The sequence below is a fragment of the Saccoglossus kowalevskii genome, chromosome 2 (assembly GCF_978046115.1).
Source record: "Saccoglossus kowalevskii chromosome 2, keSacKowa6.1, whole genome shotgun sequence".
Lineage (NCBI taxonomy): Eukaryota > Metazoa > Hemichordata > Enteropneusta > Harrimaniidae > Saccoglossus > Saccoglossus kowalevskii.
In genome coordinates, this window is record NC_140642.1 from 9342399 (window position 1) to 9364773 (window position 22375).

General features: G+C 35.5%; 2 protein-coding genes and 1 long non-coding RNA gene across 3 annotated transcripts; 2 read left to right on the forward strand and 1 right to left on the reverse strand.

The window, feature by feature from the left end:
* The first annotated feature begins 524 nt into the window (after positions 1-524).
* LOC100369356 (proton-coupled folate transporter-like) lies at positions 525-11750 on the forward strand. Its single transcript, XM_006812896.3, has 5 exons — positions 525-1598; positions 8873-9115; positions 9237-9320; positions 9804-9963; positions 10085-11750. Exons 1-5 carry the CDS (start codon positions 722-724, stop codon positions 10182-10184), a joined length of 1464 nt encoding a protein of 487 aa, XP_006812959.2. The 5' UTR covers positions 525-721; the 3' UTR covers positions 10185-11750.
* LOC146748099 (uncharacterized) lies at positions 5633-6624 on the forward strand. The gene is made up of 2 exons (XR_014926603.1): positions 5633-5958; positions 6451-6624. It is a non-coding gene; the product is annotated as an uncharacterized LOC146748099 (long non-coding RNA).
* Positions 11294-22237, reverse strand: LOC102800495 (large ribosomal subunit protein uL4m-like). The gene is made up of 9 exons (XM_085490835.1): positions 22088-22237; positions 17178-17289; positions 15782-15956; positions 15480-15531; positions 13597-13714; positions 13342-13499; positions 13008-13066; positions 11855-11934; positions 11294-11652 (listed from the first exon to the last, which is right to left on the reverse strand). The coding sequence occupies exons 1-9, from the start codon at positions 22202-22204 to the stop codon at positions 11468-11470; spliced, it is 1056 nt and encodes a 351-aa protein (XP_085346961.1). The 5' UTR covers positions 22205-22237; the 3' UTR covers positions 11294-11467.
* Between the last annotated feature and the right edge of the window lie 138 nt (positions 22238-22375).

Below are 22375 nucleotides of genomic sequence, written 5' to 3' on the forward strand. Positions count from 1 at the left end.
TAACTTCACGATTGACATTTAAAGCTCGTTTCCACCTAAATGCTCATTACTATGCAATTTCGACCGAGTCTGATAGTTACCTCACTGAGTGAAGTGATTTAAACAATGATAATTATTTGAAAAAAATACTGTTTGTTTTATTATGTTCTAATCTACGATCACATATCTATTCACTTCCAAAATTTAGGGGGTTCGACCGAACCCCCCGAACCCCCCCAAACTACGGGCATGATTTTGCAATCTTCAGAGGTCCATACAATCCCCGACCCTGTTCTTATCAGTCTTATTTCAGTGAACATATGTTTTAATGACACCAATTAGCTCAAAATCGTATAAAAATGTGTTTTATTTGTATCTATTTTGAAATTAATGCATGGTAAAAAAAATGTTTAAATGTAGCTTTTTTGCTAATTATTAACTCGAAATCAGGCCTTGGAATGAACGAGTTTTATAGCGCGCAAGGAGCTGTGGGACAGAAAAATGATATGACCTTAAATGAACTAAGTTCAAAGGTTAGACATATGGCTACCTTTGTTAATCGGGGTATCAAACACACGATATCTGAAATTGTTGTTGCTCATTTAGCTTGTATGAACTGATCTTGTGGTATGTAAGTTAAGCTTGCATTGGTTCAGATTTTATTTTGCAACGTTACGACTGCAGTGCGCAACAGATTTCCTTTTGTTTATGCTATAGGCCGCTGCACTGGCTGACAGATAACATGGCGAACGTGATGGCCTGTCTTCGTCTTGTCACTGTGGAGCCTGTTATGTTTTTATATATGCTCGGATCATTTCTACAGTACACGAGCGTACAGCAACTCATCTACGCTAAAACTTGTATCCAGGAATACAACAGCTCTGATATATGTAAAAACTTAACCAGCTCTCAAGAAGAATATGTACAAACACAGACTTCACACTGGTTGATATATCTAAACCTTGTTCAGATGGTGCCATCCGTTATAGCTGCACTCTTTCTTGGCTCCTGGTCGGACACAGTTGGGCGTAAATTTTCTATGATTTTGCCGTGCCTTGCAAGTTGTATATATGCCGCAATTCTGATTGTGTCAGCTGTGTACATATACAGCCCGATTCCATTCATATTTATTGGGACATTTCTTCTTGGTTGTTCTGGTGCTTACATCACTATCACCTTTGCTGTATTTAGTTACATCGCTGATATCACAGGTATTAAAACACGAACAAAACGTGTTGGTATTCTCGAATCAATGACATTTATTGGTAGTACTGTAGGTTTACTCTGCAGTGGTGTTATGCTGGAGCATGAAGGGTTTATTGCTGTGTTCGCATTCTATCTTTCACTCAATTTTGCCTCCGCCTTGTACATCTTAGTTTGGTTGGATGAATCTGTGCACTCAAGAGAGGTCTTAGATTCACTATCCCATGGTGAAACCATACAAGTACCGCAGGTAGATACAGGCAAAGGAACAATTCATACCCTGTGTTCTGAACTATGTAAATTGGAAAATATCAAAAAGACATTGTGTGTATGTTTTAAAAAGAGAGAAAATTTTGATAGAATGCACCTGATACTTCTAGCTATGACTTTACTGTTATTTCAGCTTGTAGGAATTGGTGAGTAAGCATTCATTATTATCCAGGGATTATTTTAAACAAGGGAACAGGGGCACAGCGTCCTCATGCCATGGACATGCGCCCCCTTACCTTGGGGAACAGATCTTCAGGCAACCACAAAATTCTTATTGACCAGGGATCACATGTGGCTGCAGTCTTCAACTGTGACCTGTCTGATAGTAATTTTGGCCCCAAGGAAGCCATAGGATGCTCCATTTTAACTTAGAATTATCAAAAACTCCGCACCCTGGTAGGGAGAACCCTATCTCCCCCACTTGGTGGCGCTGCTGAATTGCAGTGCTCCTTCTTGCAGTTTTTTCCTAGAAAAAACCCTGATTATGTGTTATAAATCACCACTATCAGAATTATCAGGTTTTTATGACGTCATTGCTTAAGAGTATTACATTATTCTTTTAAAAAAATAGACCCCAATTTTAAATAAATGTGTTTAATTCTGATGGTGGTGATTTATAATAACAATAATGAATCTCCCACAATGTCATATTGGATTCAGAGGATTTAGATGTGATAATGTATTCAGCTTGCCTCACATATTAACTGTGGTGCTGTGGGGATTCATTATTTAATTCTCTTATGACCAGGGGGTAAGACTCTTTCTAGCCCAGTTGTGATTTAATGTGAATGGGATTTGGCTGGCCGGTTTTTGAGCCTTGTAGACCGACACACTAAATCACAACCGGGCATTGTACATGGTTCACATTTATTCACAACTGGGCAGGCAAACTCACAATTATTCACAATCGGACAGACACTGAATCACAGTAAATTTTGAATGGTCAGGCATCAGGCACAGTAAATCACAATAGGCAGTCATTGTATCACACTTGCCTATGTTGCTTCACAGTAAATCTCAAACGGACGGTCACTCATTCACAGTAAATCTCAAACGGACGGTCACTCATTCACAGTAAATCTCAATCGGAGAGGCATTGAATCACAGTAAATCACGATAGGCAGTCACTGTATTCCACTTACCTATGTTGCTTCACAGTAAATCTCAAATGGACTGTCACTCATTCACAGTAAATCTCAATCGGACGGTCACTCATTCACAGTAAATCTCAATCGGACAGACACCCATTCACAGTAAATTTCAATTGGAGAGGCAATGAATCACAGTAAATCACAATAGGCAGACACTTTATTACATTTGACTTTTTGGCTTCACAGTGAGTCACAACTGGTCAGGTAAATTTTCACAGTGAAACCCAATTGGACATACATCGAGTCACAATAAATCTTGAGTGGCCAGTCACTCATTCACAGTAAATCTCAATCGGAGGCATTGAATCACAGTAAATGACAATTGGACAGGCACTAAATCATGGTGAATCACAATTGGTTAGTCAAAAGTTATCACTAGATACGTTAATAGATGGTTAGTCAAATTTGAACACTAAATCACACAAAATTATAAATTTTTACTGAATAAATAATGTTTGCTTTGCCACAAATAAATGCTATTACCTAGTATCTACAGGCTAAATTTCAACTATGGCAGATGTATCTTTTTCGTTTCTTCAAATCCTGCAAAATATAAGTGCACATGGTCAGGATTATCTAATACTGACCAAGTCCCTGCTCCAAAACCCAACTTTCTTGGTAATTTTTTTTCATATGCCCCCAACACTAACCCCATCCCCCACCTCCTTGTTCCTACTCCATGTTTCTGTTCATGTCCCCCCCACCCCAATGAGCCCATCCTGGTTTATGTTTTTTTTCCTCTTCCTCGCTGTCTTTGTCCCCTTTTGCCTGCATCTCTCAGTGTTGGTCTTCCTCTCACTGTGGGGTTTCTTCCTCTGCCTGTCGTGAGTCTTCTATCTGCCCATAGTTGTTGTGCCTGCGCTTGGTCTGCTTCATCATACTGTGTCTCACAGGTTATGGTACTTTTTCCTGTGGATACGTGGTGATATGGCAAAAAACAATCTTTGCACAGATTGATGCCGCACTCCCTGCATAGGTACTTAGTAATGTGGTATCCTCCAGCCCTTGTCTTGCGCCCCATTTTTATACAAAATCTGCAGCTGTGGCCACGTCCTGCTAATTTCACCAATACATGGTTTTTGTATGTTGTAATGGTTTGTTCAGCATTTCGGACCAGTCGTTTTCGAGATGTATAACCACCTACCAGAGAAATACCCACTTCAGCTTGGTATTGCTTGTGTGCCATTTTGCTCTTTGTCACCTCCTTGTATATTACAAAACTATTGACCAGAGCAATATCCAAGAAAAAGTAGAAAACATACTTCCACCATTTCTGAGCCTGGCGCTGTGCAGAAAAGTATGATCTCAGCTGGTTTGCCCTGTCAACTCCACCCATATATTCATTGTAGTTTTCTATCATATCAGGTGCAGGCAGAGTAAATGCAACACGTCTTCTAGTCGTCTTATCCTTCACATATCTAACTACCCGACTATCTCCATGGCGAAATCCATCATGGCATGTTGTTAGGGCACTGAATAGTTTGGAGTCTTTCCAAACCACTGCAACCAATTCTCCTTTTTGTCTGGCTTCAAACTGACCCCGCTCTAAATGCTCTATTTTAGCCATGTTTGGGTTTTTTTTTTCCCCTCTGAGGCAAGTAGGAAATCCTATCCTTGATTGGCGAGTGCTACCAATGGTGAGTACAGCATGTTCATTCAACATGGTCATTGCAAGCTCTGGGCTTGAGTAATAACTATCGGTGTACAAGATGTGGTTACGTCCACCGATATGTCTAATCAAGTCAACACATAAATTGAGTGTTACTTTGTCAGCTCTAGTGTGGTCAGCTGCAGTTGTGGTCATGAACTCAATTGCACCTACATAGCTGGATACTGCATCAGCCATTACATACACTTTGAACCCCTTGGCCCGAGGTTTACCATGGATGAATACAGTGGGAATACCAGATTTGCTCCCTTTATAGCCCACTATGGCTTCATCGATTGCAATTTGTCTGTGGAGGTTGTATGATGAACATGACTTTTCCATAATTTCATCCATCACTGGTGCTACCTTGTACAATGGCTGTGCCCGTCTACCAGCATCACGTAATAAAGGCATGGATATATTGGCTGGATCCTTGTCAGCATCATTGCAGTGAAAATACTGCATTATTTTTTTAAATCTGTTACGGGACATGGTTTTGGCTACAAATTCATTTCTTAGGCTTTCTGTGGTAGACCAATAATCATTAAGTGCCATTTTCGGATCAACACCCATGGTTATGACTATTCCCAAAAATGCTTGCATCTCCTCATCAGTAACAGGATACCATGATACATCTTTTTTGCGTTTTTTATTTTGCTTCCATTCAGCATACTTGTTAGTTTCTTTGCGAAGTCTTTTCATTAAGCGATGAGTGAAAATTGTATGAAATGCATCAAGGGGAGTGCTATTCTCAGCAATGTGTATGTTTGGCCCAGGCTCAGGGCCAGTGAATGGTTTTTCTGAATGGCGATGCAAATGTGATGACCACCCCTCATCATCTGCATCATCATCACTGCTATCATTAGGATATTCCTGTGGCTCATCATACCTATATTTATGTGTCCATGTGTCTTCTATTCTTCTAACAGCAATATTTTTGCCTATACGTTGCCTGGATCTATTGCTTAGTCCAATATAGGGATTAACTGTATCCATATCAGACCCTTCTGATTCCCCTGAGTCACTGGGGAAAACAAGACTGCCAGCATCAGTATCGTACTCTATTTCTGTGGTCTCTGCTGCTTCTGTTTGTGTATTTACTTCCCCTTCACTATGTTCAGCCTCCCCATTATCTGGTTGTTCAATTGCTTCCCCATCACAAAGCTCAGGCTCTTTATGGTTTGGTTTTTCACCTGCTTTCCCATCACCATGTTCAGTCTCTCCATGTTGCACTATTTTAGTTTGGTTAAATTCTTCATTACCCGACTCATCAATGTCCATTGACTCTCCCCCTGTCTGGTGCTTGTCATAGTCTCCTTCTGAGACAATTTCCCCATCTTCCCTGTCATAAATTTGCCCTTCACTACCCTCTACCCAATCTGATTAAAATCTGATGTAGTGTACGGGCTTTAATTATTTTGGCTATAAACTTATTTTAATTTTATTTTTTATTACTTTTGTTATTAATGCCCTTTTATTTTATTATTTTACTTTGATTTTGTGATTTTTTTAAATTCCGCCCTACCTACATCTGAACCGATGCCTATGTAACGAGATTTCAACGAGACCCACTATCGACGATTTTAGTCAACGAATCACAGACCTCCTTCTATAGCGCACATGATGGCGTCACCGGGCAGAGTCTGATGGCAAACACACTCAAATAAAATGGCGGATTATACCGACCGAGAAAAACACGGCTTTTCGGTAAGTTTATCATTGTCAAATGCAACGAAAGTCATTTTTATGTTAATATTGTGGCTCGAATGGTTCGACTTTAGATCGTTATTTTGCATAGTTATTCTGGGAGTGACGATTTTGTTTCTACCGGTTCGACCGAACACCAGTGTCTTTTTCCAGTCGCCTGCCCTGGAGACGGGTGATGTTTTGTTGACGATCGGGCCAAAATCTTCTACGATATTGAAGCCGTAGCTGTAAATATTCATCAAATTGTATCAACATTTTGTACATTATACAGTAACACTTTATTAAAGTAAATGAGCTGATTTGGACTGGAATAAAATATTTTTTATTTGGAACACATCGCAATTGATCAGGAAATATTTTTTGCTCCAATTTTCTGCGTCGATGCCGTGGGCCGGTGACCGCTATACAATTTAAAATCAGTTTGCATTGTTTACTATAGCTGTTTACAGTGTTCTAATCATTACGGTTTACTCTTTTTTGCTTCCATTCTAGATAATTATGTTCAGTGATGTAAAATTGAAGCGATGACTGAATGAACGAACCTTGGCTGGCGAAGATGTATCTGGAAGTGTACACATTTGTTGGAAGTGAAAAAAATATTCAATGAAATGACAAAAATTGTAAAATGCTGTGGAATTTTTTTTGCAAATAAAAATGTACTAGCAATTTTCTATTAATGGTTTATTCAAGTGGGCAAAATATAAATGTACAGAAAGATTGCCCGTATACACTGAAAAGTAAGCAACCGACAGCCTGTTTAAAAGGGGGACTGTGATTGGCTGTTACTTACGCGAGATTTGAACGGGACTTACATAGGCGTCGGATCAGATGTAGGTAGGGCGGAATTAAAAAAAATCAAAATCAAAGTAAAATAATAAAATAAAAGGGCGTTAATAACAAAAGTAATACAAAATAAAATTAAAACAAGTTTATAGCCAAAATAATTACAGCCCGTACACTACATCAGATTTTAATCAGATTGCCCTCTACCCTGTCTGGCTCAGGGACACTACTGCATTCATTTTTTGTTGTTTTTCTACTTTTTTTCTTCTTACGATGTTTTTTTCTCCTATGCTCACTCTCCTCTCTTTCTGACTGTGAGGTGGTACTCGCCATACGTTTTTCTTTTTTCTTCTCACGCCTTCTTTTTCTACTTTTTCTCTTATTATCTGACTGTGTGTTGGCAGTACTGACTGAGGCACTATAATTACCACTGCTTGAGGGGCCATGAGAGGCATCATCAGTTGCATCATCAGTTGCATCAGCAGTTGCATCAGCTTTATGCATATATAACCTTGATACCTCACCTGATCTGGTCCTTTTCCCCTCCATCAGCAGAGTATTTTCGGCTTGAGTAAGGTTTAGGGCTGCTAAATCTCTCAGAGTCATGTTTTCACCCAAAGTGGCAATATGCTTTTTCTTTCTCCTGGAAGGCACTGAAAATTTAAGTAAAAAAAATAATTGAAAAACAAGCTTGTTAACATGATTTATTTTGTATGTCTATCCATTTGTCATTTACTGTGAAATTGCTTCTGTCCATTTATTATTCTGTGTGATCAGTTGCCGTCCATATGGTATTTACTGTGAACTCAAGGACTGTCCGCATAGGCATTACTGTGACTCAATCAGTGCCCACACTACATACACTGTGATTGTAAACTTGTCCGATTGCAACTTACTGTGATTAGAATACAAGCCATTTGGTACTTACTGTCAATGGATGATTGTCCGACTGTGACTGAAAATGATATTTTAAATCCAATATTTTTCTCCACTGGATTGGGAAAATGCTTCTTTTTGCCACTTTTGCACACAGGGAAATTGACTGCACTCCTGTCAAACAACAACTAGCTCACACTAAACATTCCTGCTCAAGGACAGTGAAATTCAATCTGATATCATAAAAGCAGTGTCATATTCCCCACTCCCACATATGTTCACACTTAATCACTATAGGTCTAATGTTCACTTTTGGCTCAATCACACTAAATCAAGAGTGGTTTCAAATGAGTTGAAACATCTTGAATTTTCTGGTGATCACAATAAACACCAAATGGTCATAAGAGGATTAAATAGTCTTCATTCTCAACAAAGACACACGTTGAAGGTCACTTGGGTCAGAGGTTAAGGGGACACTGGACATACAGTGATGAATGTCAGTGTTTGAAGTCATACCTCTTGATCTCTGACACAGTTTCCACTAATACAAACATTGACAACCAATTAGTATAGATTGTTGCAGTATTTGAGCCAATCTTTTTACAATGATTTACAATCAGATTTAATTTTTTGGGTGAAAATCCAGTAACAATTAATTAGGAATATTTGCATATGAATGGATGTTACAAGATCTGATGCTCAGATTCACATGAAAATTAAGTCATTTAATGTGGAAAAATTGCAAAACTGTTGTAAGTTTTAAAGAGTATCAAAAAATAATATTTTTTCCAGAGCAAGTTCTGAAACTCTTAATTTAGCTTGGTTTCTTGTTTTCTTTCTTTTGGGGATTTTGGGAAAATGTTCCATGCTTCAGTTTTTCTAGTATTCCCAGCCTACTTTGCACATCTGTTTTCGCGATAAATCACTTACTTGAAATATGTTTTCGTCAGAGCTGGAAGGCACTCCTAGCTCATGGCAGTGGGATACGTTCTCATGATATAACGATGCCGAAAAGACCTTGAAAATCATTTTTTATGTTTAAATCAGCCAGTAGTGAATTGATCCAGACATAATTTGCTTAACTCTTAGATTCATTTTGATTCCTTCTTCCACTTATCTACATCTTTTACCCACAATGGGATCACTTCAAGAATATCTAGTTGTCATTTAATTATTTTATGTCTATCGTGTCTATCCTTAATCTTGTTACATGAACAAAACAAGCAATTACTCACTGATGTCACATTCCTTGTAGGGGAGACTGATGTAACTGTTCTGTATACAAAGAGAAATCCACTACATTGGTCTCCAGAATTACTTGGTTACTACCTTGCATTAAACAGTTTTATGAAAGGTCTATGTCTTTTAACTGTGATGCCTTTACTGACGAGTAAGACAAGCTTACATGATACCACAATAGCTATGATTGGTACAGTGTTTCGTATGGCTGGATATGTACTCATAGCATTCTCTACGACAACATGGATGATGTTTATTGGTAAGTGATATTACAATAGCTATGATTGGTACAGTGTTTCGTATGGCTGGATATGTACTCATAACCCATACCCCATTCTTCAACAGAATATTAATTAATATTGTTTTATCTTGATTTTTAGTACCAATATTAATGTGTATGGCTGGTATCCCTGCAGCAGCTGTCAGATCTCTTATATCTAAAATAGTCAATGCAGATGAGCAAGGTATTATTGTTATTTATCATTCCACAAATCAAATGCCTTTTTTAGAAGTGATAAATTACATTAAATGGATCTTCATTTAGACATGAATTGAAGTACTGGTCAAGATTAAGGTCACATGGACAGACTTTTCATCACAAGACGAACCTCAATGCAGTGGACATATAATGTATAGGGCTCATCGTTAATTATTTTGCTGATAGGTAAATGTGTTAAATTAAAACCCAGGAAATAAGCATAGTTAACAATATAATTTTCTGTTTCCTGCAAAAACTAGTGAACATCAAATCCACTAAAAATCTCCCTTCCTGCAGTACTTGTTACAAGCAATGAATCTAATGAAATCAATATCACAAAGCCATTCATATTATCTTCAAAATAAATTGTACAAAGTGTATGTATAGCATACTGATTATAAGACTATTTGATTAGTGTACAATTGGAGCAGTTCTATTTATCAGTACGTATTTTTGTTTTAACTCATAGGTACTTTATTTTCCTTCATGGCGGCTTGTGAAAGTATTGTAGGTTTTCTTGCATCATTCATATTCAACTCAGTCTACCCTGCAACATCACACATACTGACTGGTGGATTTGTCTATTTATTAATGGTCGTTATACTAGTCATAGCATTGGTCTTGTTATTGTAAGTATTCTCTCAATGATGCAGATTTATTTTATTCACTAAAACTAATTCCATTCAAATTAAGTTATCAGAATTTTAATAGGCTTGAATGAGCTAACAATAGTTACTGTTTTGTTTTCAGCTGGGTTGGTGACAGCAAGAGAAAACTAAATGCCTACAGTGCATTGGTTGAACCAGCGAATTTTGACACCGGTGCCAGTGAAGATTGTCGTGATGTTTGACTGTAAAATAACCTGCCACCGAATTATTCAATTAATTGCAGTGTAGTTTGAAGTTACAATAATTACTCAAAAACATGTTCTCTTACCCACAGCTACAAAATCTACAGTGATCAAGCTGTAGTCATAAACAAAATAATTGAAGCTGTACATGTAAGGTAGATATATAAAGTTGTGTTTGAGAGTGTGCAAATTAAAAAAAGAATTGCAGCATTGCGACATTTCATTGTTCTACTAGAAATATGTGGATGTGCAGATTTCAGGGTAGTAATTTTCACAAATTACTACACATTTAATAAATCCGATATTGTAGGGTCACTCTGGAGATTTTCTCTCATATCGCATCTTTTATTTTACGCATGCCTTTGATTTGCAGCCACATGAAGTCACACTTGCAAAATATCATCAGACCTTGGAATCAAATCAATACTTTATTTACAAAACAAAACAAAAACGTATACTGCAATGAAAGATGTTTATGACTAGATTGAATACATTCCACATGTGTGAACATTGTTTACATAATTTGTATTTAGTGTCAGAAGTACTGTATTATTGTGTTAATCTAGTCCAGAATGTAAGTTTCAAATGAGGCCTAGAAATCATTTATATTTACTTCATTGTATGGCAAACATTTTCATATTTATTGACTATCTAGATATTTTGTTACCTATTTCAAAAAGTCAATGGAATTTTCCGTTAAATGAAATAAACAAAAAATATTACCGGTATTTTTGGACGTGAGCTCAGACTAATCTAATGCAAGTACTCTGATAAAATTTTGAGGACGAAAAAAATAAATATGTTTGCATCTACAATATGTTGCCAAATGAAAATACACTGTCCCTATTGTGAACTATAATTGTATTGTGACAGTAGTCTCATAGTGCACTCATTATTTATATCCCATTTAAATGAGATGATAGTTTAGTTGCAATTAATTTATGTTTCTTTACTAACTTTTTTTTCATCAATATTGAAAATGACCAATGAAATCAATACAACAAAATGTGTACAATGTGCTTCTGGGAACAACTGCTGCCAAGACTACTGTCATCAGTGAGGTCCCACTTTCCAGGATTCTTCCAACTGGCTGACATAAAATGAAGCCATTTCGGATTGAATGATTCTCAAATTTAATTTGTATCGTGAATGAAAGCATGGAACAGATGGTGCGGTCATACCTATATCAACAGCATTAACTACATATCGACAAACTGGGGAAGAAGCTTGATTTCATTAGATACCACTATCCAATGAACTGAAGTGTTGGGAAATTAAGATAGCTATGATTGGTTAGAATGTCTATTAAATACAGGTATTCTATTCAACTGCTGTGACATAATAGCATCAGCTTTAAGTGGGCCAGTGTGTCTATGCATATGATATAAGAGTCTTTCTTCTAAGAATTCAACAGCGTCCAGTGTGAGCACCAATGTTTCGTGTTTTAACATGCTATACACATTCAAACCTGCAAATGTAATCAAAACAAGACATTACAAATCCTTAGTGAATAATAGCTAGTACCGTAAGAAAGAAGAAGAAATAAAATCATACACTAGACTGAAAGATGTTGCCATGTTCAATATTAACAAGAAATTTACCCTAAATATTTGAAGTACACTTACAAGATCCCCCCCCCCTCCCCCCCCACAAATAACTCAAGTTCTTACCTTCAGTTGGCATAACATTATAGGTCCTAATTCTGTTGACGGCTTCAACAAAGTTGAGTGGCATATCTTCCAAAGGTTTACTGTAGAGGATTCAAGCAAGAAGTTAAATCAACAAGCAGCCTCTCAGCTGAGATAGCTCCACTGTTACCAATGCACATTTCAATTAAAGAACAGAAGATATCATTAGAAAATGAACAATATGTAGACTTGCTGTTTTTAAGAATTCAAAAATAATCATCGAAATTAGATAATTGAAGATATCACCACGAAATTAACAAATCTGACATGTAGTACCTATATATGTACCGGTAATATAAAAGCAATCAGACTTGTGGTTTTTAACAAGAAGTCAAAAGTATCACTTTTTAACAAAAATTACAAAAATATTCACTTAAATTAGAGAATTGAAGATATCATCACGAAATGAACACATCTGAGAGAGGTCCACATGTAGTACCTATATCTGTAATATCAAAGCAATTGGACTGGCGGTTTTCAACAAGTAGTCGAGAATATCACTTTTTACCAAAAAATTACAAAAATATTTATCAAAATTAGAGAATTGAAGATATCATCATGAAATGAACAAATCTGAGAGAGGACCACGTGTAGTATCAAAGCAATTAAACTTGCGGTTTTTAACAAGAAGTCGAATATATCACTTTTTACCAAAAATATTTACCAAAATTAGCGAAATAAAGATAACATTACAAAATGAACAAATCTGAGAGAGGTCCACATGTAGTACATATATATGTAATATCAAAGCAATTGCACTTGCGGTTTTTAACAAGAAGTCGAAAATATCACTTTTTACCAAAAATGACAAAAATATTCATCAAAATTAGAGAATTAAAGATATCATTACAAAATGAACAAATCTAAGAGAGGTCTGCCCAAGGTACATATACACCAAGTATCAAAGCATTCAGGCTAGTAGTTTTCAAGAAGAAGTCGAAAAAGTAAAACATTGACACGGACGACAATCACTCATATGATAAGCTCTGCTCGACGGAGCTAAAAATATGTATCAAGTTTGACAATAAGTATCCACATACAGTGTGAATTTATAAAATACAGATTTCTAACACAGATGCATAAAGCAAATTGTATCAGACCAATTTATATGATAATGATTCAAAATGCTACTTACTGATCAACAAAAAGTACAGATGATCCCCAGTATCTTTTACCAGCTACATCATCTAGGTACTGTTAACAAAACAATTATGGTTGAATGCAACAAATTAAATAATGCCTAATATAGGATATCAAATGTTTCAGTTTCCCTTTTTTTGTTAATTAAGATTTGACCAATTTTGTTCAAAGTCAATTTGAAAGATAAATTAACTGCTCAGCTTTCTTATTGTTAAATGTATTTAATGATTTTTGAATTCTTGATATACTAGACTATTTGCAAAGAAAATATGCTTAAATTGACATTACTTTTAATTAAAGTTTAGAACTGAAAGAAATTACACTAATACCTCTGGATTTGATGTTGGTATTTCCAATGAATCTACAATATGCAAATTATCTTGGACATATTTGGTTGTCAGGGCAACTCGTAAAGCTCTTTCCCGAACTCTAGTTGGCAAGACATACCAATAGCTTATAGGTCCCCTTGGACCTTTGGCAGAACCACCTAGATAATAATAAATTACAGTTCATGTTAGATTTCTAGATATACAACTTACAAAATTAATCTGATATTTTGGATAACCATTACTTTGAAAACCCACCTCCTTTCCATATTGGCGATCTTATACTACCATGTCTTGCTCTACCAGTGCCTTTCTGACGCCATGGTTTTCGGCCACCCCCTCTCATTTCAGCTCGGGTTTTTCTTACCTCTAGGTTCTGAAATTGCAAAAATATATTGATTTAACTTTAATTTGTGCTGATAAGTGTACTGGATTGATCGTAGTGACCAACTAGCAGTGGGTAATAAACAATAACTGTCTTTTAAAATGTAGACAAATGAGCAGCGAACAAACTCTTATTTTAATATGACATCAACATTTTTTAAACCTACACTCAAACAATATTTATGTACTTGTATAAACATTGCAATTGATGGTGTCATTAAATATTAAATTGTTTGGGAAAAAAATATTTAATGGGATAAATTTCAGCCCAAATGTATGTACAGAAAGATGAATCAAAGAAAGCTTAGAAAGAACTCCCATGTGCTGAGAGTATTGGAGACACATTAAATATAATTCGAAATTACTTAGCTGAAAACTAATTATGCAAATCAGAAAATTAATATGAACAGATTTGAGTGTAAAACTAATGAGGTCTGCGCAATGTAACAGAAAATCTATGTTTCCAAGTTTAATTGAAATGTGATTAGAACCAACAAATTATGAATTATGCTTATTAGGGAATTAATATGAACAGATTTTTATCCCAAACTAATTAGGTTTGTACATTGTCCTAGAGCATCTTTGTACTAAGTTTCATTGAAATGGAATAATTAGTACTTTAGATATCAGTGTGAAAGCTTAAAATTGGTTAATTATGCAAATTAGGTAATTAATATGTACAGATTTTAACCTACAATTATCCAGGTCTGTCTATTGTCCTACAGCATCCATGTACATTCATTGATATGTGATGTTTAGTACCTGAGATATCAGTGTGAAAGTTGATTAATTATGCAAATTAGGTGATTAATATGTACAAATATTTACCGGAAACTAATTGGGTCCGCATAATTCTAGATTCATTGAAATGTGATGATTAGTACTTTAGATATCAGTAGAAAAGCTGAAAATTAATTATGCAAATTAAGTAATTAATATGCACAATTATTTACCCTAAAACTAATCAGGTCTCTGCATAGTCCTAAAGGATCTATGTACCAAGTTTCATTGAAATGCGATGATTAGTATGTGAGATACCTGTGGAAAAGCTGAAAATTAACTAATTATGCAAATTAGGTGATTAATATGCACAAATATTTATCAGAAACAATCAATCTCTGCATAGTCCTCGAGTATGTAAGTACCAAGTTTCATTGAAATGTAATGCTAACTACTTATATCAAATAGTATCCAGGGATTATTACCAAAAACTAATCAAAACCTAGCATTAGTTCAGAGCATCTATGTACCAAGTTTCATCAAAATCCAATGAGTGGTTGTTTAGATATCAGTAGAACAGTCATAAAACAGCTAAAAATTAGCTAATTATCATGCAAATTAGGTAATTAATATGCATGGGATTTTTACCAAAAACTAATCAAATCTGCGCATATGTTCAGAGCATCTATGTACCAAGTTTCATCAAAATCCAATGAGTGGTTCTTTAGATATCAGTGGAACAGTCATAGAACAGCTAAAAATTAGCTAATTATCATGCAAATTAGGTAATTAACGAGCATGGATTTTTACCAAAACCTAATTAAATCTGTGCATTGGCCCAGAGCATCTATGCACCAAGTTTCATCAAAAACCAATGTATGGTTCTTGAGATAACAGTGGAACAGTCGGACACACATACACACACACTAACTGCAAAGACTCCCATTATGTGCCTCGCACATGGGAGTCAAAAACAAATACATTTGTAGTAATCACATTACACTCCACAATACATCAAAAAAGAATACAATACTTACAAACGTTTTGTATTTTCTCTGCCACACTACACATCGATGAAGTAAATCTAATCTGCAAATAAAAAATATAATTTATGTACATGCAATTTTGCCCACACAAAATCTCATATGATATGACAATCCTGATAACTTCATACAGAGATAAATTAGTGGTTTAGCAATCTTAACAGTCTTGGGAATTAAACTAAATAATCATTGGCCGAGATGTACATGTGATCAAGAAGGGGATATGCATACAAATGTTGTACATGTGCAATATGCTTATTCTGCATGAATTCAAGAAAGTAATATTATTCAAATACCTTGGAAATGTTGCAAATACATCAGGATGTAGGCCTATCAGTCCTAATTTAATATCTTCTATACTACTAAGTGTTTCTAACCAGGCTTGTCTTGGTTTTTCAAATAATGGTAATTGTTTTAGTTCTCTTGATACAATAACTGGCAGAGTTTGTTTTCTTTGTGATGAAATATAATCTGTAAAAACAAAAAATATTACATGCAACACAAGTTATTATAAGAAAATTAGTTTAAAATACCAAAAGAAACATTCCACCCAATTAAGGGAATTTCATTGCATGCATGTGACTTAAGAGATACATAGGAAACAACTCAAAGAGTCAGGTTTTTATCTCAAGCTTATCTTAAAAACATTCACATTGAATACTAAATTTAGTATAGTTTTTAGTATTTTTAATGATTGAATAGAAACAGAGTGCATTTCAGTAATTTATAGTAACACCCTACAAAAAGCTGAAAAATTGTCAATGTCAATGTTTGGCTATATCCTAAATATATCGAAGCTTTTGCATATATTACAGCACACATATTACTTAACATAATATTTTTTATATAAAGGGTATATAATCAAATGCTTCAAAGAAAATTTTGCCAAAAATAAAATTATAGATGCACAAACTTTCTCAAGACTAATTCATTGAAACCAAACTCCAAAAATTGATGATACACAAATTTAACAGATAGTTATACAAGATATGTTTTAAAAAAAAAAAAAAAAAGCAGACCCACCCGTTCCCCCACCACAAAGTTTGACATACTCCCGGTATGTTTTTATTGTAAAATATGATTACATACATATCCCATAATATTTACAAGTCAAATTTGAATATCCATAAGATATGGCTCTGAAACAGCATGTTTGAAAAAAATAATTGTCAACTGTTGGACTGAATATTGGGTATTGATATCACAGAAATAATGTTTGTCAAGTAAAATAGCTGACAATCACCCTGTGCTTATTTCTGCCATTGGTAATACCCGGTACTAGGTAGGTGTGACAACAGAAGATGACTGAAACTTTTGGGTTAACCTTGGAATTAGGATATCAAGTCGAAGGCCAAAATGAAAAACAAAATGTTGGTCAATTTGATTTTGATGCACATAGGTGGCTTTTTTTTGTTTATTTGAAATTGTCATTAAGGGGTTAGCATACGTTCGCTGGTTCAATTTTTTGGCCTCAATTTACAGACTGAAACATACATTTTACCCATACATGTTATATACCATAATAAAGATCTTGTTTCAAACTTTGGAAATATGGCAATTTTTTTAAATTATGCAAATACCAAGTCACGTGGTGTGGTGACAAGTAACATGAATATTTGTTTGGATATAATGCAGCTTCCATGTGACAGTGACAATTGTGGGAAAATAAAACCAGACAGTATATTCTCTCACCTTTTTGTAATTTTTCTGCTGCTTGACCCAGCTCCATGTCTTTCATATGTACATTTGGAGAGGTATCATCTTTCTTATCAGCTGACCAAATTCTTGAAAAAGATGATGCTCCCTAATGAAAAATAAATACACATTGTGTGGGTAATCACTTCGTGATGAATGTTGTCTTTCTAATAGACCTGGCCCTGCAGTTGTTGCCGCATTACTTCATGTAAAGGTGTAAACAAGATAAAATATGTATTGAATATTTATTATATTAATGTGTAGATTTTATGGCTGTGGCATAAGTTTAGTCATTTGCATATTGATATTAATACATTGTATGGAACATCTGGTGAGGAGTTTGGTTCAGTTCATGGCCTAGCAGTTGAATAATAAACAACTGAATTACAAGTGCTCCTATCCATTGGATATTCTCCCATATTTTGATGACCAATAGAGAGATAAGCTCTCAATGCATAATTCTATTACACATCTAGCACTGAAAACAATGGAATTTACCATTAAAGATAAAGCTATATCATTTTTTTCTCCAAAAAAGTACCTACACATGCTTATTGAACACTTTTTTTGTTTACATCACCCCCAGGAACATGTGATGGAAACAGAACCCATCACTGAACACAGACATTTCGCACAACGCAAAACATTTTTGTTGTAATTTACAGTACAGTTCTCGCAGAAGCTTTGGCTTTTGTGGCATCATTGTCTCCTACGCATGGCTTCATTGTCGCCTCAGCATCGCATCATTGTGGCATCAGCTTTGTGTCATTGAAAATTGAAGCAGTGTTCGCCTTGCTTATTTTGTGGCATCATCGTGGCCTCAGCTTCGCAGTCTCATGGCATCAACATGGCATCAGCTTTAAAGTATTGTGACATGAGTATGACCTCATTATTTTCACATGGAAAGGCAGTAGAGAAAAACACATGTACAGAAGTTTGATATGTAATCGATTTGAAATTCAAAGCGGTAAGGGGAATAAAATAATATGACCAAGAGTAAAATGACATTTTAAACAGATATCTTGTTTAATTATTTAATGTTGCGAGTATTGGGTACCAAAAACTATGTGAAGTACATTGCAATCTGCAAGGTGACGAGTGTCATATTGACTGCAAGGAAAATCGTGATAAATTTAAATCACACTATGCAATCGTCGTTCGAATACAACACAATTTGCTATACGAAATGAAACTGTTCTTGTTATAAAATTACCTTATTTTCGTTCATTTTATTTTCTGGTAAGAGAACAGATTCAGATTCCTCATTTTGATGGTATTTTTCTGTGTTTCGTTTAGTTTTAGCCGAGTCCGATCCCATACCCGGACTACTAATACATGCAAAACACGCATACGCCGCCTGGTGCATCAGCGTTGTCGCCTGCCATCTTGATACAAAGTTCCAAACAAGTGCGTACATTTCCAACTATGAGCTCGATCTATACGTACTTTAAAAGTATTCTCACAAAAAAATATTTTTGAATAAAAACGAGCCACAGGCCTTGTAAAAAATCGAATATCACTTGACATGCAGAAATAATTTATTGGGCTTCAGAAAAAAAGTGTTCATTTAGTTGTAGCCGTAAATATTTGGAGACCAGTCGATGAACAATTTGAAACTCATTATACACACGGAAGTCCTTCGATACTGAATATCATCGACCCCAATCTGGTTTACCTTATTTCCCAACTTGCAAAACTGATTTGTATCTCAGCCCAGTTTTTCTTTTTTCGAACTGAGGTCAAATCCCAGCAGTTTGTCAAAATATACCGATGTTTTTCAGTAAATGATTGTGAAGCCTGTCACAGCACAGTGAATCGACGCCAGAGATTGGATGGTACGACGACCCTTAAATTAGGGTCAAATATGCTTTGTTACAACATCATTGATTGGCTGAAAGTCACCTGATCGGAGCACGACTTGGGTCACAGAACCATATTTGTACGTATTATCAACGGGACTTTGCGAGAGAACCACACCCACATTTTCAACCATTTTCAGCGCGGAAGTTGCCAACAAATGTCGAAAAACTCGTGAATTTTATGGATTTGAATAAAATAAAGCGATTGGTAAGACTGGTTAATAATATATCCCCGAATTTTATTTCAAGGCGAGAAATGGATAATTGAAGTTCCATCGATTTCAGGCGACTGTTTCACCGCGACAACTCTACGCTGTGTTGTAGTTTCGCGAGGTAAAAAAATATATAATAAATAGTACTTGTTTAATTATTTGGTTTTACAGCCCGCAAGTTACGGGACATGATCCCCATGAATTACGATAAATAAATGCTGATTGTGTTGAATGATGGACGTCCGGACCGTTTGGAGAAACCAACGTAATCGATATTCCAAACAAACAAACACGGTCGGTAGACATTTAAAACAAATGAAATTATTAACAAAAGACAAGATTTTTCCAGATATTTACGAACATACTGTCATACCAAATATATGCAAAATTGACAAATACACAAAGAAATTTTAGGTTTTATTTTAACCTTAGAAATATTTTCTTTCACTCAGTCCATGCGTGGGACTTCTATTTAGCTTCATGGTCCTTCGGCTTGTGTTCTCCTTGGGGGAAATAACAATAATTATACAAATCGTAAACTCAACATAGTCAGGAAAAGAAACCCAGACAACCATATTGTACTTCTGTTGAAATACATTTTGTAGTGGTGCGTCACGTCAGAATATTGTTTAAATTAAAATAGTCAATCCCAGCCAAATCTAGGTCAAAAGGTCAGATTGCGTGCATATAATTATAGATAGTTAAAACAAAAAGTATTTGAACTTTTGACGGTTGTTCAACATCTATGCACGATTACTAAACTAGTAACCGTGATCTATGAAAACCTATAAAAACCAGAAAATTGTTAGTAGTCCGAATTTTCGCACAGTCGAAAATAAAGCGGAAATTCAACAAGCGGTCGCAAAAGCGAGCGATTGAAAAGCGGAAGCGGGTGAGAGGCTTGAGGTTGGGCGAAATGAGTTCTGTACTTCTTTGTTTGACGAAGCGATGCTGATGCCACATTGTCGCCATAATGAGGCCCCAATGAAGCGAAGCGATAAGCGCCTAACTTTTTAATGTCGCGACATTGATGCGATGCTGAAGCCATAACAATGCCAAAATGATGCGATGCTGAAGCGAAGGTGAAGCTGAAGTGAAGCCAAAGCTTCCGCGAGAACTGTACTGTATTACTACAGAAAAACATGTATAATAATAAGATTATCATGTGAATACTGCAAAAGTGTGTGCTCAGGCAGTATGAGGCTGTTAAGCGCCACTTGATATATTTGCTATACTATATTTTCGAGGAAAAATAATAATATAACATGACCACAGGGCTCATTTGCACAGCTCTGACATTTAGTGTGAATATCACTATGATAGCTGATATGATACAGTAAATTTGACATTATTTACATTGCATTTTACATGTATGTGTGTTTGAACAGCAAACACAAATGGTACATCAATACTCACTTTATCAGAGTAATATATGCCTAATTAGTTAAAATTAGCATAATAATACTTGTTAACTTATATCTCCTAGAGAAAACAAAAATGGTACAACAAAACTAAAACAGCAAACAAAATGGCAAACACAAATAAACAAAAACAACAAAAAAAACAAAAAAAAGATGTGTTACTCTGTTGAGATATGAGTACATTTACATGTCTGCTGCTCATAATGAAAATAGGATTCGTATATGTAGTTTTGTAAAATTACTACATTGTATTTCTCTGACACCCTGAGCTGGTCATGGATAATATAATAGTATCCTATGATACATGTAGCTATTACATAAAGTGATGTTTATTGCATCCATTAGATTTCCGTAATATGGTTTAAAGTGGGGGAGTTGTCACCTGAGGCCTAGCGTTTTAGCGCGTGTTGTTATCGTCGCTTGGGATTCAACTCCCACGCATGTGCAGGTGACGACCTCGACTGGCAAAATCGGGACTTCTTTTTTGTTTTACAAAAAGAAATAATTGTTCTTTTAGTTTAGCGTGATTGAGAAAACTAACCTGACCGCTAAAGAAATCCTGACTGGATGCATCTGCAGGAATTTGACTGATATTAATTATTCATGATGTCATTGATTATTCATGAGTGGGTGTGTGAAAGTAAACGTGACCTTTTAAAGGTTGATTCAATTCGATCGCAGAGATGGATACTTTAACTCTCTAAGTGCAAAGGCAATATTTTCATTCATGTTTATTGAAAACAAGTCGATTTAAATCAATGTATATAAGTAGTTTTTCAAAATCGCCGGGACCTCACAAGTGAAAGGTCACGAACATTAACATAGACGTATACAGCTGCTCTTTGATTTGTTGTCATCAATGCTAGTCAACATCTTTTAATTAGCATAATCATCAGAGTGATTCCGCTCCGGTTTTCACACCAACGCAGGAGGTCGCCTGCAGATGCGTTCAGTCGGATATTTTTTTTTGTAAAATGTCTCGACTTTGCCAGTCTAGTGACGATCCTCCTGCTTTAAATAAATGTTATAAATACTGAAATTGAAATGAGAAAATGACTGGCTTTGTCAGAAATTTAAGTTTTGGGGGTATACACATGAATCAAGTTAACACTTGAACCATGATCAGTGTTCCCTACATCACATAAAACATCATACATGTCTAACAACATTTTAAGGGGTAAATGTGGAAGATTAAATATGAAAAGTGATTTCTTTTTTCGAATGTACTTTAATTTTATGTTATATTTGTTTTCGTCGTTTGCAACGATTGACTATATAAACACGTTATTATTTCTAGAATTACTTCAACTGTTGTTTCTTAGAATCTTCCGCACCACCCCCTCCCCGCCAGGATTTTCAATGGTCTGACCTTCAATAAATTAATTTACTGGTGAGTACTAATAATAATTGCATACCTGTGCATGTTGTTGACAGCTAGCTATACACCGAGAAACACCAAAACCCGTCAAATTGAAAAACTTTAGAGCCTTTGAATGTATCATTGTAGTTTGATTAAAAACCATGTCAAACATGTGTCCGACATGCAAGAGGTCACATACCCACAATCCACTTCTAGTTCCGGTTTGACATTTTCAGTTTTAAAGAATATGCTGAAGTGTTTTGTGAATTATTTGGGTTTCAGCATTTTCTAAACCAGCTATATATTCTTTGTATGCATTGGTATGCTCTATATATGTTTGAGT

Coding starts and splice junctions, on each gene's coding strand:
- LOC100369356 (XM_006812896.3), top strand. CDS start 722: ATGGCGAACGTGATGGCCTGTCTTCGTCTTGTCACTGTGGAGCCTGTT. Junction 9,321..9,803: donor AGTCAATGCAGATGAGCAAG/GTATTATTGTTA, acceptor TTTAACTCATAG/GTACTTTATTTTCCTTCATG. Junction 9,964..10,084: donor ATAGCATTGGTCTTGTTATT/GTAAGTATTCTC, acceptor TTTTGTTTTCAG/CTGGGTTGGTGACAGCAAGA.
- LOC102800495 (XM_085490835.1), bottom strand. CDS start 22,204: ATGTTTGACATGGTTTTTAATCAAACTACAATGATACATTCAAAGGCT. Junction 17,290..22,087: donor GCTGTCAACAACATGCACAG/GTATGCAATTAT, acceptor ATTTTTCATTAG/GGAGCATCATCTTTTTCAAG. Junction 11,653..11,854: donor TAATGTTATGCCAACTGAAG/GTAAGAACTTGA, acceptor TTACATTTGCAG/GTTTGAATGTGTATAGCATG.